General features: G+C 36.7%; 1 protein-coding gene across 1 annotated transcript in view; it reads left to right on the top strand.

Annotated features, from left to right (window-relative positions):
* LOC128511411 (fer-1-like protein 4) overlaps positions 1 to 25,621 on the top strand; it is a 34,289-nt gene extending 8,668 nt beyond the window's left edge. The window contains exons 16-46 of the mRNA XM_053484271.1: positions 1,300 to 1,403; positions 3,992 to 4,100; positions 6,221 to 6,410; positions 7,137 to 7,257; positions 7,363 to 7,463; positions 7,542 to 7,629; positions 7,738 to 7,854; positions 8,295 to 8,447; positions 8,843 to 9,026; positions 10,254 to 10,378; positions 10,563 to 10,697; positions 11,014 to 11,187; positions 11,418 to 11,528; positions 11,651 to 11,812; positions 11,910 to 12,081; positions 12,188 to 12,300; positions 15,964 to 16,080; positions 16,228 to 16,267; positions 17,503 to 17,609; positions 17,700 to 17,834; positions 17,957 to 18,073; positions 18,670 to 18,797; positions 20,830 to 21,000; positions 21,714 to 21,868; positions 22,061 to 22,242; positions 22,354 to 22,439; positions 22,687 to 22,785; positions 23,450 to 23,691; positions 24,645 to 24,946; positions 25,106 to 25,206; positions 25,434 to 25,621. Coding sequence (XP_053340246.1) covers positions 1,300 to 1,403; positions 3,992 to 4,100; positions 6,221 to 6,410; positions 7,137 to 7,257; positions 7,363 to 7,463; positions 7,542 to 7,629; positions 7,738 to 7,854; positions 8,295 to 8,447; positions 8,843 to 9,026; positions 10,254 to 10,378; positions 10,563 to 10,697; positions 11,014 to 11,187; positions 11,418 to 11,528; positions 11,651 to 11,812; positions 11,910 to 12,081; positions 12,188 to 12,300; positions 15,964 to 16,080; positions 16,228 to 16,267; positions 17,503 to 17,609; positions 17,700 to 17,834; positions 17,957 to 18,073; positions 18,670 to 18,797; positions 20,830 to 21,000; positions 21,714 to 21,868; positions 22,061 to 22,242; positions 22,354 to 22,439; positions 22,687 to 22,785; positions 23,450 to 23,691; positions 24,645 to 24,946; positions 25,106 to 25,206; positions 25,434 to 25,614 — 4,322 coding nt within the window. The 3' untranslated portion in view covers positions 25,615 to 25,621. The remainder of the gene's footprint in view (positions 1 to 1,299; positions 1,404 to 3,991; positions 4,101 to 6,220; positions 6,411 to 7,136; positions 7,258 to 7,362; positions 7,464 to 7,541; positions 7,630 to 7,737; positions 7,855 to 8,294; positions 8,448 to 8,842; positions 9,027 to 10,253; positions 10,379 to 10,562; positions 10,698 to 11,013; positions 11,188 to 11,417; positions 11,529 to 11,650; positions 11,813 to 11,909; positions 12,082 to 12,187; positions 12,301 to 15,963; positions 16,081 to 16,227; positions 16,268 to 17,502; positions 17,610 to 17,699; positions 17,835 to 17,956; positions 18,074 to 18,669; positions 18,798 to 20,829; positions 21,001 to 21,713; positions 21,869 to 22,060; positions 22,243 to 22,353; positions 22,440 to 22,686; positions 22,786 to 23,449; positions 23,692 to 24,644; positions 24,947 to 25,105; positions 25,207 to 25,433) is intronic.
* The last annotated feature ends 627 nt before the right edge of the window (positions 25,622 to 26,248 follow it).

Here is a 26,248-nt window from a genome sequence, read left to right as displayed (position 1 = left end):
TGTGTGTATAAGGTCCCACCATGAAAAATGCACATCCAAACTATGAAGCCTGGGGAACTCTTTATATACTGTACATCTAGGAACAGTGTCAGGACATAGTTTTAGGCAAAAGTGTTTAAATATTAAAAAAAAATTTGGAATGTACCAGGAGTGCAGTGAGCTTCATCATTGTGAAACAGACCGAGTTTATACCAACCAGGATTCTGGCTGATCGGGTGACCAAGAAATAAATGGGCCACTCTAACCTCTCCTCCTGGATGGATGGATGGATGGATGGATGTATAGATAGATAGACAGACAGACAGACAGACAGACAGACAGACAGACAGACAGAAAGAAAGAAAGAAAGAAGGAAGGAAAGAAAGAAAAAAAGAAAGAAAGAAAGAAAGAAAGAACTTTGTCATTGCATAGTGCCGGTCCAAAATACAGGGAAGGGAAGAAATGCAGAGAAGGGAGGAGAACAACCATATGATGCACTTAATCAAGCTTTTATGATCAAATAAAACAGAAGCCACTTGGAAGCAACATACATTTTGTATTGAGCTCTGGTGTCCCAATAAAGATACAGGGTTAAAGATTTACCTCTCAGCATAATGATGACCATAGAACCAAGACAAGGTCAGACTAGGCCATAGAACAACTGTGCACTTCACCAATCCACCATCTAGTGTGATTGGACTGCCAGGGTGAATGGAAGAAACTGCGCAAATCTAGATGTGGAAAGCTTGTAAAGACTGACCTAGATGTCACAAAAGTGTAATTACTGCAAAGTACTAAAAAAATATTTTTTTAAATATATGAACAATTTAAAAAACTGTTCTTGTGTAATAATTACTGGGTATTGTGTGTACGTAATGGCCAGAAGATAAGTCAGTAAAATCAACATTGAAATGGATTTATCTAACAATTAAGTTTTAAAAAATTGAAGGGGACACAATATATATATATTGAGTCCCCTTCAATTTTTGAAAATGTTATATATATATATAGGCCCTATATAAAGCATGATATACTGTGTGACACTGATTTATTTTAAAATACAAGAAGTATTTGTTTTCTTGTCTGAACAAATAATTGGATAATGTGTACTTTCTATTATATTAAATGAAATATTAACAGTTCAAGGAACGATAATTATGAAGGAAGCCCGATTTATGATGTTCAATCAAATTATTCTGTGTGGATTATACAAGTGGTACTTGTGCACTCTGTTTTTATTTTTGTTTCTTGTCTTTGTTTTAAACTTGTTTAATAGTTTGAAACATTTTAAAACTGTTCTTATCTCGTCATACCATTCAGGTACGCAGGGTCACGGTGGTACTTCAGAGGAGTCTGAGGAGGCCACATCTGAGGTTCCGGCAGCTGTCACTGTTGAAGTGGAGGAGATTCATCCTCTTCCTGAGGTCAAACATGTTTTTCATTTAAACACCTTATATCTCCATACCAGGACCCTTTAACTACATTTTTATGAACGCCAACAGAAATAAATATATTTATTGAACTGGGGAATTTTAGAATAATTCTTAGATTTTAGCACACAACGCACAATACTTAATCCCATTTTATCACTTACAATACTCTCAGTCCCACACAACTGTCCGTTAAATTAAGAATGCCTTTTAAATGAACAGTCCTGCTGTGTATTTGTTGTGTATTGATTGAAATGACTCTTTGTGGTTTGGCAGAAGCTACACATTTAAGCTTTAGAAATTGACAGTAGTATTCTGCCAACACAAAAAAGGCACATTTTTTTTGGTGGTAAGTTGTGGATACTTTCAAATATTTGGGTCTTCATAGGTGTCACATAGGTGGTCAGTTCATTTGTGGGATTAAGTGTTAATGATGTCATTCAGATATGGCAAGACGACTTGGTAGTGAGAGTGGAGGACAGGCACTCCTCGGGCGCTGGAAGGTAATGGTACTGTCAGTGACCATTAGTGGTGCTATAAGCTGTCTTAGACTAGACTTTCACTTTGGTTTAGTGCCACCTGCCAGTACCCTTTTCTTAGCTGCAGGGCAAAGATCAGCTAAGCTTGCCCTAAGTGATGCACAAGGTCATCCACCCCCAGAAGGGGTAGTTATCAAATTTCAAGATTTATTTTGAAGATTTATTCCAATAGTTTTAAAGACTAAGGCTTCCATCGGGCTTGAACACCACTATGATGTAGGTATGATCTTGACCAGGAGCTGGGACCCAGTATTTCAGAGTAGATTGAAACAGTGACCGTGTCTGGAATGGGGAAGCTTGGCGGCTACTTCTTCTCAGTGTTCATTGAAAAATAAAGAAGCTTTAAATAACTCCTAGCACTAATTGCAAATTCACTCCACCCTGTCTTATTCTCTTTGGAAAGATAATCCTTGTAAGTAGGCACATACATAGACTTATTAAAGCCTGCTGTGTGCAAACAAGATACGTCTTGCGCCTGTGTAAACTGGCATGGGATAGGCTAAGATATGGGCTTAGTCCTCTATTGGTCGGCCATACTGGATGGCTGGACACTAAAACATGTGGATTTAGGCCTTGATGTCACTGGCCAGGGTTTGTTGGAGCAGGTGGCATTGGGCACCTCAACAGATGTCAAAGAACGAGATGGTGGTAACTTTCTGCAGTTGTCAGTGGGGTAGCATCTTGTTCTTAATCACTTGCAGGTCCCAGACCAGCTTGTGGGCTATTGCCTGTTGCAATGGTCTAGGGTGGCAACCACTTACAGGTGTAGAGCTCTCAACCATAGGGGGCAGAAGACAGAGATGCGTCCAGAGATTTTTGGTGCGGAACAGTTCTCTTAAAGAAAGGTAGGAGGTGAGTGAGAGAGAAAGAGGGAGAAAATGGAACAATTTAACTGGAGAAGGTGGGTGTTTAGTAAGTCTGGCTGGTTATTATTAAGATTTGCAGGTGGCTTGGTGATGCAGGAGAGGTCACCAACTGGGAGCAATAATGTAGAGATCATCCTAAGCAAGATTGGTGCTGTGAGGGACATAGTTGTTTGCACACCAGAGAAAAGAAATGATCTGTATTATGGTAATCTTAAGCAGGACTACCTGCCTGGATGTGGTTGTGGTGCTCTTTAATATCCTACCAGCTGACCCAGTGGCTTCATGCTCTTGTGTTATCTAAGACACTGACAACAGTCATATCTGAATTCCATTTCCAGAATCACAGATCCGGTCCAATGAAGTGCACTCACAGAAATGTTTCAGCTTTTATTACTATCGATACCCACTAGAAAAGGACTAATCTCTTTATTTGATATTAATTGATTAATTCAAATGCAGTAGTGGCTTCTATTCAAATACCACATCTGTTCCTTGCTTCTTCCAATTATGACATACGACTGGCAAACACATGTCAGGCATTGTAAAGCAATTATAGCTGCCTTTTTACAATTTACCACCTAGTGTGAAAGCTTAAGAATGGAGACCCTTTTTTTAAATGGAAAAGCTGTTTTGTTGAAATGCATCTTAATTTCTAACCTTTAATCTGGTCCAGAAAGACTGGCTGTGGGCCACCAGCTGCTTGCTCTGTACGTTCAGCCACTTTAATAGAACCAGCTGTATCTCTGCTCATTCATCCAATTAACCAATTGTGGGGTAGCATGAGAATGCGTTAAATCATCAGTCACAGGTAAAGAGCTTTAGATTGACATCAGTCATTAATATAGGGGGAAAAAAAACAAAAAAAACATAGTGATTATAATTGCAGCATGTTTCTTGATAATGTATTTTGGAAACTGCTCATCTTATGGCTTTTTTAAACTTTAGCGTTTATGCAGAATGGTTCAAAAACCATCTTTTTGATGAAAGAGATTAGAGGAAAATGGAAAGACTCGGTTGATCTGACATCAGCCCATAATAACTCAGAAAGCACCTCCGAATCTGATTGGGCAGAGGATTGATCAGTTGAGCAGGTGTACAGTTGTTCCTATTGAAGTGGCCAGTGTGTGTAGGTCTTTGTTACTTAAGAAATGTTCTAATACTTAACTTAAATTTGCAGAACTTCACAGGGGAAAAAGAGGAGTTCTTGCTGTTTGCTTCATTTTTTGAGGTGACCATGATCGATCCGTCTATTGGCTCCAAATACGTCACCTTTGAGCTATCTATAGGTATGAATTAAAGCCAAAATATCTAAATATACTGTATATACATATTTAAAAATTGACATATTCATTAAAGTCTATTACAAAATATTAAGATATAACATTAAATAATGAGTATGACCACAAAGTGCAGGCTTTTCACTTTAATCTGGTCTCTTTATTAACGTCTTCTGGTGTATTCTCTGTATTTAATCTGATGAAACAATACTTTAGTTATTTACTTCAGATGTTTTTTTTTTTTTTATCTCACCAAAGCTTAAAATACCAAATGTATTTTCAATTTCAATAATTTTAATTTGGTGCTGCTCTTTTTGGCCAAAAATTTATGGTTTATCTAAACAACAATAGAAAAAAAGCAGCTTTACAGAAATACACTGACCAAAAAGCGTTTTACATTTTAAGATGTTGTAAACAATTGAGTATTGTGTACAATGTGGTGGCCAATTTATGTATGAACTTTACTACATGCAATTTATTGCCGCATAAAGTTGTTGAGCATGGAACCGACCAAATGAAGCAACCCCAGATCATAACACTGCCTCCAGAGGTTTGTACAGTGCATTACTACCATAATAAACTCATCTTATTGAAATAAGATAATCCTGCAATTATCGTTCTACATGATATATTTTATTGCATATGATAGAGGGATTTTAGTTCATTCAGTTATTCATCCAGTAAGCAATTAATATTAAATACTTAAAGGCCATGCTATTGAACTGAAAGTGTTGGTGATGTGTGATGGTCAGGTCTTCACATTGCTTTGGCCATACTGTATAGTGCAAGTTAACAGCAGCACATTCCAATTGCAAATTGCACACTTAAACCTCATTTACAAACTATTATTTTATGTAAAATAATAAAGAAATAATACACATAAAACAATGTTATTCACAAGTTCTGACGCGTATCTTTCTTGTTACACAGTGTTACTCACGACTCCAGACGTTTCGATGATTTCTTTGTCTCTTGTTTTATTTTCAACATCAAAGTACAACGGTTGTTACAGTTTCTTGCATAAATCCACTGTAGTCACGACAAGTTGCTTGCTGTGTTCTGTAGCTTCGATAGATTACAGTTACAACAACTCATTTTACCGTATCTTTTAGCTTACAGTATCACAGTCAAAAGCTTGTGTGCTCCACACCTTTCTGTATCCTTCCGTGTCTTAACAACAACTAAACAACTAACGTGCGTGATAGACATGCAGCTACACAACTGTGGGATGATCTCACAATACAACTTACAAGTATAATACTATAAAATAAACACAACAACAAATCACAAGAATGAAATATGGCCCTTACACCTAGGAAAGGGAGACAACGTATCAACATATGAAAAAGAGATTTCATTCTTAAACAATTCTGTGGTCTGCATTTTTAACCTCATATTAATTATTTAATCCAAGCTCCAATCTATTTTGGTAGACAGGTAAAAGAACAATAACTTTGTCAAAGTCCAAATATTTACGGATCCAATTTTCTATAGATTTTCAACATATATACTGTATGTACTCATGAATGATCATATGTTGTATGAATGTCATGGCAAGTTCATTCAATCACTTTTTCTTAGCCTTGGGTTGTATCTAAATAATTCAGTATTTCAATAATTAGTTTTACAGATGGCGTATAAAAACATGTTGGCTTAATGTCTGAAAAAAAATCAACAAGAAATAAAATTAAAACATCCCTAAACATACTGCACGATTATGCTTTTAGCCAAACCATGGTATTGTTAAGATATTGCAACATGAATTTGACATGGTTTCAGCGACTACAGAATTTTAGATTTTTAAGCTTTTACAAAAAAAACAATATAAGCAACAATTTTTACAGGTCATACAGTATGCTTCTAGAAGCTTACACCAATTTTGGTATAAATTTTAGCATTTTAAATTATTATCGTTTGAAGCGAGACAGTATAACGCTAAAAAATGGCCATTATTGCAGGACAAATAAAATTATCTCTCCAAAACTGCTAAAGTAAGCAATTTGAATTTTTTAGGAAAGCAAACTGGTCACTTTCATGTTGCATAAACAAAAACTGTATTGTATGTATAACATAAAAAAAAAATTAGCACCAATACTGTACTTTGGCCATTTGTTTTTCCACTTGTCCAGGAAACTATGGCAAAACATCAGATGTGGAAGTAAAGCGTGAGAAGGGCAGTGGTCAGGAGGATGTGTCAGAAGATAGACAGCCTCTGTTAGAACCCGAGGATGAGCTGGAGAGACAAGAGCTGGCTGTGCCGGGCTCCAGGGACCAGTCTGCTACAGTACCCAGGAGAACACAACCCACGGAATATGATGGGTAACAGATCATCGCTCCTAAAATTTCTTCAACATATAATGATGAAACAAAACTTTGAAAAAAATTAAGAAAAAAATTATACCGGGCTGGTAATAAATAGTTAAAAAGTCACCAATTCTCTAAAATGTTTAGTTTGGCTTATCAGTCCTTGTACTAAACCCTCTTAGGCAAACTGTACCCTGGAGTGGTAGTGTTTGTTTATCAGTATAAAAGAGTTTCTATGGACCCCAGTGAAAAAACGCCATAAGAGTCAAGTTGCCCTTTTGATTCTTAAGGCTGCTTTTACACCAATTAGTCCATTGCCAAATTTAAATAATATATATTTTTGGTTGTTGCAAAAATCCCATAATTATTTTTTTCATGGTTATTATTTAAAAAGAAAAAAAAAAAGAGGAACAGAATCAAAAATAGACCAATCAAGATTAGCTGTGGCAGCACTGTCGCCTTGAACCTCCTGGGTCCAGGTTCGATTTGTTCTTGTGTGGTTTCTCCTCACCATAACAGTTTGCAGATTAATCTGCTAAGTTACGTGGATTTCCTGTAACATACAGCTGTGATACCCTGTTTTATCCATAATAGACCCCAAAAAATGTTTGAACGTTGTAGGAAGGCTGCATGAAAGATAGATGGATACAAGTGGTATTTGCTGTTTGCATCAAACTCGTTCTTGCTGGAATCCTTCTGAATACAGTATGCGCTACCTAGATTATTGACCTCTTTTTGCAGGTCATTCCGCTGTATTCCCCTTCTTCGTGAGAAACCCTGCCTCTATGTGTGGAACTATTTTGAAGACCACACCTTCCGTTACTACAACTGCAACTGGCTATGGAAGATGGCTGACAGACTGGCATGTGCACTATTATATTATTTGTTAATTTACAGTTTTCTTTACATTACCTAATTCAAATAATACTGCTGCAAGGCAATGAAGTTGCTTTGGTGATTTCTTTAGGAGATTGGACTTGATGAGGTAGAGATGCTCCTGAAAAGACCGAGAAGTAATGCTAAGGAGCGCTTGGTGGAACTCATGTTGGAGTTTTTTTCCAGCTGCAAGTAGGTATCTACATTGAGTGGATTTATGTTGACCCATTAGAACATTTTTGATACATATATTGTGCTTCTTTTCTCTAGACAGTATGGTACAAACTTGGAGAGAAAACGGCAGACTCGGGCAAACAACCTCGACAAGTGCCGTACAAACTTCATTAAGAGAAACATAGTATGCTGTACTTGCATAACAGAATCATTCTTCATTTTTACTTAATAGGACTCAAATTGTTTCACTATTAACCACTGATTTCAGAACAGAATCTTACTTTTTTCGTAGCTCATTCTGGCCAAGCAGGCTCTGAGAGTGCAGAGGAGGGTGACCCGACGCACAGTTCGAGAGAAGCTCCATGATGTCCGGCGCATACTAAAGAGACTACACTTCCTGGTTATAGAGGTGATTGTGGCATGCCTTCTTGAAACCAAAAATATTCGCTCGCCTGCCATCACATGCATATAAACCTGAGTAACATTCAATTCGTAATCCATAAGATTTAATATGATGTTGGTCCACCCTTTGCAACCATACCATCTTCAACTCTTCTGAGAAGCTCTTGTAGTTTACATCATTGGATATCATGGAAAGTTATGCTGAAGCATTAAGAGTTCCTTTTACTGGAAGTAAGGGGCCACCACACCCCAAACCAGTTCCAACAGTCCTAAATCTTGTGGAAAGCCTTTCCAGAAGAGTTGAAGCTGTTATAGCTGCGAAGAGTGGGCCAGCATCATTTCATATTAAACCCTTTGAATTAAGGATTGTCTGTTATGTCAATAATTTGCATGATTTGCTGTGTGTGCATTTAACTTTTGATGTGTCCTGTTTTTATGTATCTTCAGCCCCAAAGCACTCTGCCAGATGTGTTCCTCTGGATGATGAGTGGAGGGAAGAGAATAGCATATGCCCGAATACCAGCACACTCCATCCTTTTCTCTTTGGTGGAGGAAGAGAAAGGCAAAAACTGTGGAAAAATCATGTCGCTTTACATGAAGGTATCTTGCTGGTTCATTTCTAGCTTATGGAATTACTAAGATATCAATCTGTAGATCACCTGTAATGTCAGGTAGTGTGTGTGTGTGATTTGGTGGGGGGAGTGGCTTGGGCCACCCACTACAGCTGTCCATCCTCCTTCAAGTGAAACCCTCAGACATAGAGAATATAACAAGCTTTAACTTCAAAGCAAATGTCACTCCTGTGATTCTTTTACTACTATTAGAGGAACCGTAGGTGCTAGAGCGTTGGTTCTTGGTGTGGTTTTGAATAGAACAATCTCATAATATCAGACCCAGAGTTTAACATTACAAAAGTTGTTTCTATTGCTTAATCTTAAAGAAGCTCAGCAACAACTGAATTTCCCTTAAAAACTTTTTTCAACACTGATCTCTAGACTCCTGGAGGACCACTGGGTGAGATCTTTGCAAAACTCGAAATTTACATGTGGCTCGGTATCACCAAGTATGCAAAAAACTGTGTCACAAGCCTACCTTCTGAGTTCAGGCCAGTATATGAGGCAGCTACTTTTGGGACCCCAATACCTCCAAACATGCCCCCTACTAAACTGGCTGTCGAAGGTAAGGACAACGTCATAATAATATGTATATAATTACATAATAATAATAATAATAATAATAATAATAACAACAAAATAAGACAAAGTCTATTTTTGGACTTTCACTAATTTTGGCAAAAATATTGTCCAAAGGCACACATGTTTGCCTATAACACAAAATTTTTTTTTAAAGATCACTATATATATATATATATATATATATATATATATATATATATATATATATATATATAAATATACACTACCGTTCAAAAGTGTGGGGTCACTTGCAAATTCCTTTGTTTTTGTTTACTGATTTATTTTCTACATTCTACAACAATACTGGGGATTTCAAAACTATAAAATAACACATATGGGATTAGGTAATTATGCTACAACAACAAAAACAACAGTTAGTTATTATTTTAAGACACAGAGGTCAGCCTTTCTGTTATGGTTCTTGCAAGAACAGTATTGTCAAGTGCATTTGCAAAATTTGTCAAGCACCATAATGAAACTGGCTCTCATGAAGACCATCCCAGGAGGGCGAGACCAAAACCTACCTCTGCCACAGACCAGAAGTTCATTTAAAGTTATCAGCCTGAAAAATGACCAATTAACAGCACCTCAGATTAGAGGCGTTATGAAGTCTTTACAGAGCATAAGTAGCAGAAACATCTCAATTTAAACTAACACTGGCTTTGCTGCCTTTGGGAGTATGATGACGCACTTTTATATTTACCAAAGAAAATTAAACAAACAGATAATGCTACATTATACACTCAGGAAACATGCAATCCATTTGTGTACAAGAGACGTGTGCTATATAGGCACAAACACAATTGCACTATTTACATAGCTGCAATTGCAGGCTGATTTATCCATTAAGACAAATCTGTGGGAGGAGTTTTACAGTTTACACAAATTCACACATACAAAATAAACAGTTTTGACATAAAAATTGTCATTTGTAACACCTTTGTGACTCAAAGAAACAATGCATTTTATCTAACAGATTTTTTAAGTGCCAAAATAGAGTTATCTTATTTTTCAAGCAAACCATTCATGCTTTTCTAAATTTCATATTTCCCATAAAACAGAATTGTTAATTATGGTTAATTAATTATGATAATAATTTGTAGATATGCATTTAAAACAATCAACAAACAAATAACCTATATCCAATTAATGGAAGCTTATTTCATAATGTAATGCTAATTACTTCCATGTGTTTATGCGGTTTCTACAGACAGTCGTTATTTCCAGCTCCGTGCACACATTTACCAAGCACGTGGAATCATTGCTGCAGATGATAATGGGCTCTCAGATCCTTTTGCTAAGGTTGTGTTCTCCACCCAGTGTCAAGTTACGCAGGTGTGTTTCATTCCTCTAACACTTAGCTATAGATGGCTTCCAATTTCTTATTTACTCTCCTCATACAGTATGTAGACTCTAAAGAGATGCTATTTCTCTTAATATCATTATTTTTGTTGGTGAAAGAGATTTTTAGAAATTTTTTTGAAAGCATCCATTACATATGCTTGAATTGCTGTTGTAGATATTGGAAGAAACCCTGTCTCCAACCTGGTGTGAGTTGATGATGTATGAGCAAATTCTCATGGAAGGCAGTAAAGATGACTTCAGGGACGACCCTCCTGTGGTTATCATCAATATCTACGACTATAACAAACTTGTGAGCTTATCACACCCATGCAAAAAATAAAAAAAATAAAATAAAAAAAAAACAGAAATGCATAGATAAATACTGAAATACTGTAACTGCTGATTACCTGGATTTTCACACACAATAGTCTTAAGAGTTTACACAGAATGGTTTGACAAAGAAAAAACCTCTATTAAAAAAAAACATGGAGTGAGCAACAGTTTCATGGGTGGAAACACCTTGTGTCTAACATATCAAATATCCTACAATTAGGTTGATACAGTATGTTGCAGTTATTGCAATAACCCTAACATATTTTAACTGTTCTGTTATTACTTTAACACAGGGCAGTCCAGAATCACTAGGTCGAGCATTCGCTGAACCGGAGCTGAAATTTGTGGAAGAGCCGTATAAGAAACCCATGCTGAAGTTCTTTGACATCACTAAAGGGAAAAGCAAAGCTGGAGAGCTACTGGCTGCCTTTGAGCTAATTGAGTTGGATTACTCTGGCTTTGGAGAGGTTTGTACTTCAGGGTGCTGATGTCAGAAAAGACAGAATTCTTTATATACAGGCAAAGCCACCAGACCCTGTTCTTAATGTTATTGAGTTAACATAAGAGATATTACATTTTTAAGCCATGCAGTGTTATTTTTATGTGCATGCTTTTCTAATGAACGCTTATCACAGATGCGGCACGTTTTCTTTTTTTTTTTTTCTTTTTAAATGTAATGTATATATTCCATGAGCAGCCAGTCTTGCCACTGGATGTGGAGCCCAGAGAGCCAGAGTACATGGAGTTAGAGAGATGTTACATTATCCCAGAAGGAGTGCGGCCTGTTTTAAGGAAATTCAGGATAGAGGTACAACGATTAAGTATATAAGTATATGGGGAAATTCTAAATTTTTCATTACAGAATGTTACATTACTTGCATTCTCCTCTGAGTGGCTACAGACTGCCGTGTGGTTTTTAAAATATGGCAGGTCCTGTACTGGGGTCTGCGAGACCTGAAACGTGTGAACCTCTTTGAAGTGGAAAAGCCTCAGATTCGCATGGAGTGTGCAGGGCAGTTGATTGAATCGGAAGAGATTGCAGACTATAAGCAGAACCCCAACTTCAGTGAGATTGTTAAGCATTTTGATGTGGTAGGTCTTGATAAAGGAACAGTAACGAGTATTACAGTGATGATTACATGTATGTCAGGTGTGTTGGAGCTTAAAGTGTGTGATGTGTATGTTTCAGGAGCTTCCAGAGCTGGTGTATCTTCATCCTCCCCTCACCATCTTCGTTATAGAACAACGGGCATTTGGACGCCTGGCGCTGGTGGGGACTCATGTCGTGCAGAGCCTCATGCACTTTGCACCCAAGGACCTGGATGACTGGAAGGATGAGGATGAAGAGGAGCCTCGTGAGGGTACGTGAATGTGTTTAAGTTGAGCTTTACATTCATGACTGTCATATGACAGCACGCTCATGATATTTATTGCTATGTTAATAATGACAATTATTGTTATTTTCAGAGAAAAATCCTCCAAAACAGACTACCCCTCTTCAGACAGTTGTGAGCATGGACCTGAGAGGACTTCCTCTAAAAGACACAAAAATTCCCCTTAATCCTCTTAAACTAGTCACTGTAAGTTTTATCTGTGCATCTACATCGCCTTTATTTCTGGCATTAATTTATACATATATCTGCCTCTCAAAACCTTAAAGGTTTCACAAACATTTTATGGTTCTTTCATATACTCATGGGGTCAACAAAGTTATAATTATACGATATGTTTTTTAAATGCATTGCTAATGTGCAGTGCTTGCTAGCTTGATCTATATTTATATTAATGCTGTCAATCGATTAAAATTTTTGATCTCAGATTTACTTGTATTATAAACGTGCAAAAATCAAGATTCAAGATTCAAAGAACTTTATTAATCCCAGAGGGAAATTGCTTTGTCTTTGTCATTCAGTTGCATTGATTAATTTAATAAAAAAAATATATATATATATATATATTATTTAGATATTAAATAAAACGTTCAATATCGTTCAATATCTCAAACGTTTAAATTTAACCAAAGTTAACATTTAACGAAAATCTCTCAAATTAGACCGGCACTGCATGCAATGGTTGGGTAGTATGGGGTGTGGAAACCCACAGATGATAGAGCTCGAACCCTAACCTAGAGCCTTAGCTGCCTGAGCCACCTCTCTCACATCTTACATCAAATGTATTCTTGTAAAAACAGTTCCCCTTGAAGGTAGGATGTGCACACAACTTTGGTTTTATCCATTTTTTTTTTACATCTAGAAGCTTTTTTATCACACCTGGTGATGTTTCCTCAGTCATCGCTAAACGTGCCATTATCACACACAGCCGGGTAACTGTTTTCTTTTGGAAAGCCATTAGGGTCAAACTTGGTTATATGATTAATTTGCATTAAAAAATAGTAACACATTATAATTTCTAGATTAATCAGACATGTAAATGCATTAACATTGACAGCCCTAGTTAATACATAATCCTGTATGACTGCAAACATAAGCCTGCATCTGTGGCCTATAAAACCAGATCAGATTGGGAGAAATGAAGAATAATCTACCACCACTGATTAATGTGTCTACAGTGATGTTTAAGTAAGAATTTAGGAGATTGTTTTCGCAATTTAATGGATGTAAAGATGTGCATTCATTGTTCTCTGATATTTAAAATAGCATCTAATTAGTAGTTGGTTTCTTTAACCCTTAATTATGACTTAAAGCTAATAAGGTCCACGTGGTCGGTGTTCCTGCAGCTTGATTGCTCTCTGATTAATTCAGCGCTGAGCACATTTGTAGGAACCCCACAGTGACTTCTCAGTGGGGGTTTTCTACTCACTGTGTGTCAGCATGCATGCCTGTGTTAGTGGGTTTCTTTTGCAATCAGAGCCCTCTTGATCATCAATCAGCACTGTTTATCACTCATGCTAAATGATTTCTTTTGTTGGAAATAAATGCATTTGCACATTTGCTTATTTTAATATCCACTTCAATTTCAGCTTTTGATCTTTTAAGTTTTGATTGGTTTGCAATGAATACCCGCTGTCATACAACCGTGTTTCTCAGGAACTTTCTAAGTTTCTAAGTTCTGGCTGATTTGCTGTTTAGAAAAGCCAGTCTATGTAACAGATGAACAGTTGGTCTAAATATCTTCCGGCCATAGTATGTAAATAGTCCAGTACGGGAAGAGCAAAGAATGTGCTAGGTTGCCAATGCATGCAAGGCAAATGTATCATCAGACCAGAACATGCAGGTCTCACACGCTTGTGATTAACACCAAAAAAGGCAGTTTTTAGAGAATCCCATATGAGTTTTGCACTTTGCATGTCCCCCTAAATGTTTTAACTTTGATAAATGAATCACTAATTACGTCTGGTGCACATCCACAGACTTGCTGATGGGTAGAGAAACAAACATAATAAGTGGAGTAAGTTGGAGTTTTCAGTGGTTTATTCATGAAACAAAAGAGGTACTGTATATATTGTAGGTCTAAAGGCAATGCCCTGAGTATACAGAGTAAATATGTGGTCCTGGCTGCTGAGGGGGGCATGTATGTACGCTTCTACATTTTTAAGCGTTTGCATGTTCTATATACATCTGATTGCAAACCACAGAAGGCATTGTTTTATAAGAAATGAAGAAAACTAAAAAGAACTTGACACAAATAGCATGCTATAGTTAATATCCATCTATCTATTTATCCATCCATCCATCCATTCATCAGTGAACCTCTGTAGTCCATCTAGGGACCATGGAGGCCAATGATGATTTTCATACCTACTGTATCCTAGCATTTTTTAGAATTATTTTATTTCCTTTGCCATTTTTATTGCTCTCCACTCTCCTACTCCTAGCTATTTTTTGATGTCTTCAATCCATCTTTTTGCTGTTCTTCCTACTCACTGTTTCCAATTTCTCAATTCAATCATCAATCTGATTAATCTTTCTTCTGCCATCCTGTATACATGCCCAAACAGACTCAATTGAACCAAACAGATCTCTTCGGATTGTTTTATTTAAAGTTAATACAGTATATAAGCAATTTCCCTCTGGATTTAATAAAGTTCTTTGAATCCTGAATCTTGAATATGGCCAAAACATGGTATTGGTGCTAAAAAGTGTCGCCCCTGTGAAAAAGTGAATTTTCAGATAGGACAATATAACACAGTTTTTCATACTATTTGATGCTTCTCGACTCTCGATCTAGGCTTCTTTTTTTGTAAATATGCATACATACACGTTTATATCTTTATCAGATAAAAAGAAACCCATTTGCTAAATACAATGCCATGCCCTTTTATGTAGTGTTTTTTTAATTCAAATCATTCAATGATCTTAATTGTCGTTCAGATGAAACTTGGCCAATTTAGATTTCACATAAAAAGACATAAACCTAAAAAAGTTTATTATTCTAAAATACTAAATTGTTCAGATATTGCCACATAAGTTAGACATGGTTACAGACACTACAGATTTTTTGGGTAAAAAGTCCTTAATGTTGCACGGAATGCTTTATTTTAAGCAACAATTTTAACAGGTCATATGCTTCTAGAAGGTTACACCAATTTGATGTCCAATATTTGTAAAGAAATAGGAATAATTAGCATTTAGAATAATTATTGTGTATTTATTATAGAACTTATAAAATCATCTTCAAATTACGGCATTCTATTGAAATTAAACGGCACCTTGACATTTTTAGGGAAGCAAGATTGGTCACTTCCATGTAGCAAAAACTTCAGAAGTGCCCTCTTTTGCACACACATTTTATGTATTTTATGTAAAACCTAAAAAAAAATTCAATCTGTACCAATACTGTGTTTTGGCCAATAGTCAATAGAAGAATGTCAGAAAACACTAACTAGGTCCTTATGGACCAAGATGTTGCGTTTGCTAAGTATGACATGGTGGTTATGATCATTATTAACCTGGAAAAGCTCTCTTAAAAGCATCTCTACACATAGCATCCTCACCATCAATGAAGAAGAGTCTAAACATAAGACTATAACATGGGCTCTGACTGAGGTAAAAATCAACTCCAAAACTATAGCAGTGGGTAATTCAGCTAAAGAGTAAACCAGCACAGCTTGTGGGATGGTGAGTGATGGTAATGGGATGGTGCCACTCACTGAGATGTGCAGTACTCTGGGTAAATAATACCACCAAGTAGAATATGGCTGAAATCTAATCCCAGTGTTATGAGTTCAGCATTCAGTAGTCACATGCACAATAAGGTACACATAATTATGAATAACATTTCAGGGTCCACTGAAAGCAGTCACTAAGAAGGAGGAAGAACTTGAAGAAGAGGAGCCAGAAAAGGAAGAGCTCGATTGGTGGTCTAAATATTACGCATCACTGGAGGAACTTGAAAAGCAGGTATCGATGGCTTTGTTTAACTTCTGGAAATTTGGATAAATACAATTTTTAAAGAAGCAGTTTGTGCTCAAACCTTAGTGAATATACTGTATCAGCTTTGTGAAGATCACCGTTTTCACAGAGTCGATCAACTGGTTTCTGTTTCAGATTGAAAGGGATGATGAGTTGGATGATCCACAAGATGGAGGTGAGAATATCATTGGTTTTATTTATTTAGAGTTAACTTTCTGAGTGTTGCCCAAAGTGTTACAGAAAATCCTAATAAAATTATATTTAAGCAAAAAAAAAAAAAAAAAGTCCAACACAAAACAGTTTAATCCAAATGTACTCTGATCAGCCATAACATTATGACCACCTGCCTAATATTAAGTAGGTCTTCACCCTAAACAGCAATGTGTGTTCAAGACACTTTTCTACTGGAACCAATATTATCCTTTTCAGCAGTTTGACTTACAGTAGCTTTTGTATTGGTTCAGCCTTCGTTCCCCATGTGACCACTTTTGGTGACAAAACTTCTGACCACTGTAGACTGGTTTTTGGATTGTCAAGTCATCCAGTCATCACAAACTGGTCCTTGTCACAGTATCTACAATATCTCATTACTATGTCACCTGGAATTGGGTGGGATATATTAGGCATCAAGTGAACATTTTGTCCCCGAAAGTAATGTGTTGGAAGCAAAAAATAAATAAAACATGGGCAAGCATAAGGACTTGATGGACCAAATTTCTGAAAAGGTTAATGCTGGTTCCCATAAAAAGGTACCAGAACACATAGTGCATTAGTGGTTTGGTTGGACCTACTCAATATTAGGCAGGTGGTCATAATGTTATGACTGATGGATGCATTTGTATGATATTACTGGTGGCTCTTATTGATCAGAAGGTCAGCGGTTCGATCCCCAGCTCCACCAGGTTGCCACCGTTGGGCCCCTCGAGCAAGGTCCTTAACCCTATCTGCTCTAGGGGCGCTGTATCATGTCTGGCCCTGCGCTCTGACTCCAGTTATGCTGGTATATGAGAAGAAAGAATTTCACTGTGCTGTGATGTATTGTGTACTGTATGTGACAAATAAAGGCTTAACTTAACATTAAACGAAAGCATTAATAAATAAATGTAAAAAATCAATTAATTGACATATATGTTTATACATATTATAACAACATTATTTATAACGGTTTGTCATAATAACAACAATAGCCAGACAAAAATATGTATCGGAATGCTTAAAAAGCACTTATGGGTATGGTGGCCAGGGGTCCATAAACTTTTGTTCATATAATGTATATTCAGCAGTTAACTTGCAGGCAAGGTCTGTTAGGGGTTGGTTCAGCTGTTTTCTTTGAGGTGCTTACAGCTCTTTGCATGAGGATGATTACGTCCTACGCACAACTAATTGCACCTTTAATGTTTCTTTCTCCAGAGGGAGGGAACTTTAACATTTCTTCTTTAGAAGCAGAGGAGGAGAACGCCGTGATTGTTGACATAGAGCCACCCAAACCAAAGAGAAAAAAAATTGCAACCTTAAAGGTTCTTATTCTTTACTGCATTGTTGTTCCCAGATTTTGTACAATAATTTTGTTCAGATGCAAAACACTGTCCTTTTCCCCATTTCTTTAGCTGTACAAGTCAGAGCTAGAAAATGAATTCAGTCAGTTTATGGACTGGCTACACACCTTTCCCATCTACAAAGGCAAGTCTAATTGTGATGAGGAGGAGGACGACGATAGTGAAAGGACTATGGGCAAATACAAGGTGAATCGCACACGGTCATGAGTATTAAACAGGATCGTTACTTCTTCTCAGATTCTCACATAATTTCAAGAAGTATCTGTATTATGGCAGTTGTAATCAAAATTGCTTTTGATGTGTTGCAGGGTTCTTTTCTGATTTACCCTATTGCCCTTGATGATGAGGATGTTGACTTTCAGATCACTAATGGTATTCCCAAAAACTCCCCGATCAAACTCCTTGTCCGTGTGTATGTGGTAAAGGTACAGTAAAAATAAGACTGACTAAATAAAACACTGGATTAATTCGTTTATTTTGCCTGCTTAGTTATTGTCGTCTGCAAAACACAGACTAAGCTTGTTTCACAGTTTATAAATACCTGCTACAAATATATAGTATTGTAAAAAGTAATTCCAATGCACTTAGGAAGTATCAAATATTTAATGATCACTGTAGTCAAATGATATTATGGAGCTCAAGCTTAATTGGGCAATTCCGTACAATGCAACCATAGGGATTCACAAAAATACTATATTATATTGAATACATCTTTTACTTGTAAATAAAACAATCAAGTCTGAAAAAAATATAAAAAAAAGAGAAAAGTAATAATAGAGCAAAAAAAAAACAAGAAAAGTCAGCAATAATTGCTAATTATATTATATTATATTATATTATATTATATTATATTATATTATATTATATTATATTATATTATATTACTATAGGTTTTCTGAAACCTGTGATCCTGTCAATTTACCTGGTTGTGGTGTTGATGTTAAGCAAACCATAATTTTATTCTCTTTTTCTTCCTTTCAAAGAAGTTCATGGTTGCTCATAATATTCTTGTTATTTCCAGGCCACTAACCTGGCCCCAGCAGATCCTAATGGGAAGGCTGACCCCTATGTGGTGGTGAAGGTAGGACAGCAGCAGGTAGACTCGAAGGAGCGCTACATTCCCAAACAACTGAACCCTGTGTTTGGAGAGTAAGTGTACTACTTTACATACATTTTATTCCACTTTATTTAGTATTTTAGAATTATCTTAATAACAAGTATCAGTAGATTTTTTTTATGTAAAAAATTAAATGTTAGTTATAATTAGCAATAAAATAGGAATAAGATTTTTACAAGCATACACTATTGGATCCATTTTTATCATTGAGTAGAGACATTATTTCCCAGAACCTTAAGGTAATATTTAATAGTTGCAACTCTTACAATTACTTGTTAATATCAACTAATTTATTGTCTTTGTCACGATTGTAGGTTCTCTTTTCAATAAATAAATCACCAAAATTCAAGCTTATGTAGCAATTTTGACCAGGATGACAATTTACCTGAACATCTTGCAATTGCAAGATTAAAAAGTTACAATTTCTTATATGCGGCAGAAACAAGCATCCATAGTAACCCTTTGCAACAGGGAGAAAAAAAAAAGCACATTACAGATACTTTGTGTGATGTCTCTTTGTGTGATGTCACTATTCTAACCACAAACCACACTTTCACACAAGATCAGCAGTTGCAATGATTTCATTATTGTAACTTGGGGTCAGGGGTAGCTCAGTGGTTAAGACATTGAACTACAGTTCAGATGATCCCAGGTTCAAACCCCACAACCAAGTTGCCACTGTTGGGCCCTTGAGCAAGGCCCTTAACCCTCAACTGCTTAGATGTGTAATGAGATTAAAAAAATGTAAGTCGCTCTGGACAAGAGCGTCGACTAAATGTAAATGTACAATTACATGACTGTGTGGTACATTTTTTAAAAGAAGAAATGCGCTGCTGACCTCACGATTCGAAGCAAACCACTTCATCTTATAGCATGGGCATGAACAGTATGGTTGCAGTTGCATCTGGTTTGCTTGTACTGTATTTATTGATGATGTGACTGTTGTTAAAAAAACAGCCGAATGAGTTCTGTGTATAGAGCTATATTGTCATCTTAGATGTAGCAAACGCTACAAAATGTACATCAATCTACTTGTACTACATGTACTTTATAACCAAAAAAGTGAAATTTACTGTAATGGCCAAGATACTTACTTTTGGACTCTTATTGTACAAACATAAACATGCTAATCAATTTGAGCTCATATTTAATACTTTAATAGCAATCATGGTTAATTGTCAATGTCAAAATATTTATGAACATGACTATATAATACAATATAATAAATAAGTGCTTATGATGATAAAAGAATAATATATATATATATATATATATATATATATATATATATATATATATATATATATAATAATAAATAAGTGCTTATGATGATTTAAAAAGAAAAAAAAATAATATATATATATATATATATATATATATATATATATATATATATATATATATATATATATTACATTTCTGCCAAATGCTAAAAATGTTTTAATGAGACAAAATGTTAACATGATACAGTTGCCGAGGTGGCATATGAATGCCGCACCATAAGAATTTTGTTGCCTTAAGAACTAAAATTTTGCAAGAAATATTCCTCGACATAAGAAGCTTTTTCGGGATATTAGCAAATAAGTAAACGTATTTGCATCAGTGGAAAGCTAAGTGAAACAAGTTTACATATTTTTGTGGGTTTTTTTGCAAGAAGAAAAGGGAGCCACGTTAAGTTTTGTTTTTAAAGAGGAAAATGAATCATAAATGAGAAATCAATAAATTAAGGTTAAGTGAGGTTTAATGTCTATTTATTTAATATTTTACTCCATTTACATGTGTTTTCTAAATGCTTTAATTGTTTTATATGCACAAATATGAATAGCGTTGGAAGTTGGTAATATTGGTAGTATTTTTGTGTGGCTGGAACGGATTATATGCATTATCATTATTTCCTATGGGAAGATAGGTTTCACAATGTAAAAATTCACATTAAGAATTTGCCTTGAAATGGAGTAATTTTGTTTCGAGGTACCACTGTATCAGGTTATATTTATAAAAAATACTCTCTTCACTGCAATCACTGTCTACTTTGTGTGCTTGCTTTCCCTGCTTTTTCTGTAGAGTGTTTGAGTTGACTGTGTCCTTCCCTCTGGAGACGGATCTAATACTGAGTGTGTTCGACCATGATTTGGTGGGATCTGATGACGTGATTGGAGAAACACGCATTGATCTGGAGAATCGTTTCTACAGTCGTCATCGAGCTACATGTGGCATTTCACTGCTTTATGACAAGTGAGTGCGCAATAGATTTGACAGCTACTGAAACTCCATATTTAGTTCCTTAACCATTTTCATACAGGAGTAGTAGCAGAAGTAGTCTGATGAAATTGATCAGTTTCACGTAAAATGTTTCACACAAATTAAGGGTCAAGTTCAAGTTAAAGACTCTAGAGACTTTATTTGGCCTTTTGTTCACATACCCACAGTATGAGTACATTGGAATTTTCCTTTCTGAGTCATTGATAAAGGAAGGATAGATGAAGTAGAATGGACATATCTGAAAAAATAGTTTAATATAGCAACACTTACACCTTCGGGAGTTTATCATAGACAGTCAGGAATAATTTTTTTTTTTGCTAAATATAACCTAAATCCATGATCCGAGTTCGATTCCTGTCTCTGTGTGCATGAAGTTTGCATGTTCTCCCCGTGCTTGGTGGGTTTCCTCCAGGTACTCCGGTTTCCTTCCACAATCCAAAGACATGCTGATTAGACTAATTGGCATATTCGCAAATTGCCTGTAACGTGTAAACGAGTAAGTGTGTGTACCCTGCAATGAATTGGCGCCTGTCCAGGGTGTACCTCACCTCGTCTCCTGGGCTGGGCTCCAGACGCCCCATGACCCTGTATACAGGATAAATCGGTATAGATGATGAGTGAGTGAATGTGTAAGTGATTAACCTAAATCAGATGAAGCTGTTGAAGCACATGTCTTGTGATGACAGAGATGGCTATAATAAGTGGAGAGACGCCAAGAAACCCTGCACCCTCTTGGCTGAACTGTGCCGCAAGGAGGGGATCCCCTCCCCGGAGTACAGAGAGTCAGCAGTCAAAGTTCTCAACAAAATATTTAAAATTCCAAATGAGGATTTCCCTGAAGGTCAGTCGCTTAATATATTGTATAGCCTAATGTTATGTATTAAATTTTAGTCATAACTCTCACATTAACATTGCTTAACTGAGATTTGAAGATTAATACACTTGTTGCTATATCAGTCGCTAGTGATCGTAGATGTGTCGAGGTATTGTAGTTGTTGAGTTTTGAAGAAAAAAACTCTTTATTCTCTGTCAGAGCTGCTGAAGAAGAATAAGAAAACAGAGGAGGACTATGAGGAGATGGACCAGCACAGGGCTCTGAGTGTGCTTCACCGTTGGGAAGAGATGAGGGAGTTTATAGTGGGAGCATGTCCTCTGGTGCCTGAGCATGTAGAGGTCCGATCACTGCTCAACCCAGACAAGCCAGGCCTGCCCCAGGTTAAACATTAGCATTTATCCAGCAGTGACAGCTATTTCGATTATAAGAATGATACTTGGACAGTATGAGAATACACACTTAGTGTAAACATGTTTTCCTGTTTGTGGCAGGGTTATGTTCACATGTGGATTGACATGTTTCCTGTGGATGTACCTGCTCCTCCTCCTGTTAACATCAAGCCAAGACTCCCCATAAGGTACCCGCAGTAAACTGAACTGTGTTAGTGTTTATTGATAGTGCTAGTTATATACATTATCTTGCAGTATGTTCAGAAGGTTTCTATCAAATAAGAAATGATTTGAAATGATTTGAAAGTATGTAACTGCATGTGTTTACAATAATTTTTATTTTTCATACATGCAGTATAAAGTCTATTAATGCATTGAACACTGCACGTTGCTCATGATGATGCATGCTGCTGAGCTTTCTTCCTTCCTTTTCAGCTACGAGCTCCGGGTCATTATTTGGAATACTGATGATGTTGTCCTGGATGACGTTAATCCCTTTACAGGAGAACCTTCAAGTGACATTTATGTTAAAGGGTCAGTTCAAACACATATAAAAGACAGATGATTTATTTGATTTTGTATTTCACAATTTAATCTTGCATTGACTTTTTTTCCTAATTTATTAATTCCAGTAGGTTCGTATATACACCATGTACACCATCAGCCATAACACTAACATAACATAACATAATGATAACATATTAACATTGATTATTAGTTATATACCAGTACCAGTAATTATGACATGGTTTGGGGCATCTAAGACACATGTATGCCTGTGGAGACCAAATGCCAGCCAATCTAGTCCAATCCTACAGTAACGTCGATGCTGAAAACGATAGAAAGGCACCAGAGCACCCAGTGCATCACAGTCCGCTGCGCTTGGGGCACTGCGAGGCAAAGAAACCGAGGCCACCAATCTAATCAAGCACCCAAAGGATCCGCTGCCAATGTCCTCGTGCCAGACAACAGAGGACACCCTCAGAGAACTTGTGGAGTCATGGACCATTTGGCCAGATATGCCCAGATGGTTCAAGGGGAGCCTACATACCTACATAGTAGTATTGGCCATAATGTTTTGTGTTATGTTGATGTTATGGCTGATCAGTGTACAATTACAGCAATTACAATTACAGCAATGGCTAACTGCTTTTTATGTGTATGTATTAACACATATGTGTATATGTGTGTCCACCAGCTGGGTTAAGGGATTGGACAATGAAAAGCAAGAAACGGATGTGCATTTTAATTCACTGACAGGAGAAGGCAATTTCAACTGGCGTTTCATCTTTCACTTTGACTACTTGCCCACAGAGAAAGAGATCACATATAAAAAGAAAGAGTCCATTTTTTCTTTAGATGAGTCAGAGTTTCGTCAGCCTGCTGTGTTGGTGCTCCAGGTCTGGGACTATGACCGCATTGGGTCCAATGACTTCTTGGGTAAGCTGTGTGTAAAAAAAAACCCCAGAAGCTCTCACTTTCTTTTCTCTCTAAAGCTTTGTCAGACGTTAAACTTTACCGTGATATGAAAAGGCATCTGTGCAATATGCAATAATACGCTGAGAAAATTCAGTTATACACTGACTGCCTACACTACTGTACATGTGCACTTTGTAGACATGTAGGATCAATCCTGAATAGATATTATGAGAACACACACATTACCATGTCAGTTTCTGTAATTGCTCTCCAATAAGAGATTACCACTAAAGCCACCATCCAAATGATATCTTGTCAGTGGTGGGCCTATTAGTGGCTGTCTTACACTAATGAATGGGTACATTGTGGCCCATAAATTAGGTATAGATCAGATGGGGAACAGTATGGGCTTGAACCTCCAGGGTCTGGGTTCAATTTCCACCTCGGGTGTGTGCATGGAGTTGTGTGCATGTTCTCCCTGTGCTTGGTGGGGATAGTTTGGTTTCCTCCCACAGTCTAAAAATATGCAAATTATACTAACTGGTGTTCCCAAAATTGCCAATAGTGTGTGAATGAGTGTACCCTGGCTTGTGCAGTAGTGCAGTAAGTCTCCTGGAATAGCCCCCCCACCGATTCTGTATACATGTGCTACATGTTCCCCATGCGCACCCACTTAGATTAACTGTATAAAAAAATTAATAGCTCTAAATATCTACTCATCTAGATGTAAATGTCAGTAAATTAAAATTCTGATCTTATCTTATTTTTAACCCAAATGCGATTCTCTTGACTGTACAGCAAAAACAAAGGAATTGGCCTTGCTGTTCCAGCACTTTGAGAAGTGACTGCCTGTCATTGCCCCTTTTTCATTATCCACTTATTATCTCATTATCCATCTTTATTCATTTAATTACAGCACATGTCAGCTCTCTGTATGTGTAAATGTATAAATCTCGCTTTTGCATTTTTATTAGGTTCCATTGAGCTGCGACTGAGCGACATGGTCCGTGCAGCTAAATCCTCTGAGCACTGTAGCATTAAGATGGCCAAAGACAGGGCCAGCCCACGGTTCTCCATTTTCCGTAGCAAGAGGATGAAAGGCTGGTGGCCCCTCATCAAACTGAAGAGTCAAGAGGACATTGAGAGGGAGGAGAGAGAGGCTGAACTGGAGAAGAAAAACAAGAATAAGAAGAAAAAGAAGCGAAGCAAACGCAGCAAGATGAAGCCAGAAGACATAGAGTTTGTAGACAGCGGCGGGAACACCTTCCTTTTAATGGTATTTAATGAGTAAAGATCACTTTGTTGATCTGCTATTATACAGTAGTAATGGTAATGATGGTTAATTGTCCTTATGAATTTTGGTTTAACATTTTGATGACACTGGTAGCAAAACGCTCTCTTTTAATAAGTGCTATTAACAATTTCTATATTTAAGGGCAAAGTTGAGGCCGAGTTCCACTTGTTGACTGCTGAAGAAGCTGAGAAAAACCCTGTGGGCAAAGCACGCAAGGAACCAGAGCCACTAGATAAGCCGAAGTAAGACTCAAAGACAAATACCTATCTGAACCGTCCTGCCGAGAGTTTTCTGTAAAGTATCAAATCCCCTTTAAACCCTGAACCAAAACTCAGTCATAGGGTTGGTGTGAATAGCTTTTAGTCAGAAAGTCTCAAAAGTGCTTTGATAAATGAATATGTACATTTTTTAGGCTGCAATTTGGTATGTGTGGAATTACCTTTAAATCATTTCTCCTTGTCTCTTACAGTCGCCCCAAGACATCTTTTAACTGGTTTGTCAACCCTTTGAAGACCTTCATATTCTTAATCTGGAAGAAATACAAGAAATACATCATTGCTTTGGTTATTCTCGCAATTCTGGCGCTGTTCCTTTTCCTTATCTTGTACACCCTTCCCACACACATCAGTCAGCTTATTGTAAATGGCTAATCGTCTATCGTGACAACAGTAAGAACCTATCTTCTAATATTACGCTGCTCAATATCATGGTTTTAAACTAAATCAATATTTATATTTCCCAATTACCTTGTTGTATTCTTGATTGTTGCTTTTAAAATTGTACTTATTTTACATGTTTTGCTGTTTCTGTTTGAGGAAATTATATTTGCTTGCTATATTTACTTGCTAAAACTCTACTGCCATGCCATGGGACATTGTAAAAAAGTTGCACAGTGTGAAATATGAAATGAAGTTGCAAATTAAGCTAAAATAACTAAACTAAAATTTTAGATACACTTTGTTAGAGTTTGGTCAGTGTAGACACTGAGAGAAATAATAGCATCACAATAACAGATTTGTCAGCATAAAATAAATAAACGGTCTTTAACCACTGCCTGCAACTGATGTTTTTTTGGTTCATTAAATCATTTCAGGTAATCATCACACACTAGACATTGACATTGCTGTGCTGAAAATGGTTGATCATACAAATTATAATAGATCCAAGTTAATGTAAAAGTAAGTGAGTGTGTGTGGGGGTGTATGTAAGGGAGTTCTGCTTTTCTATACCCACTGTATATAGGCCAGGTCATTTGATGCAGCACTCCATTACTCTCTTTCTTGA

Source organism: Clarias gariepinus, chromosome 23 (genome assembly GCF_024256425.1).
Source record: "Clarias gariepinus isolate MV-2021 ecotype Netherlands chromosome 23, CGAR_prim_01v2, whole genome shotgun sequence".
Taxonomy (NCBI): domain Eukaryota; kingdom Metazoa; phylum Chordata; class Actinopteri; order Siluriformes; family Clariidae; genus Clarias; species Clarias gariepinus.
This window is presented reverse-complemented; position numbering and strand designations above follow the sequence as displayed.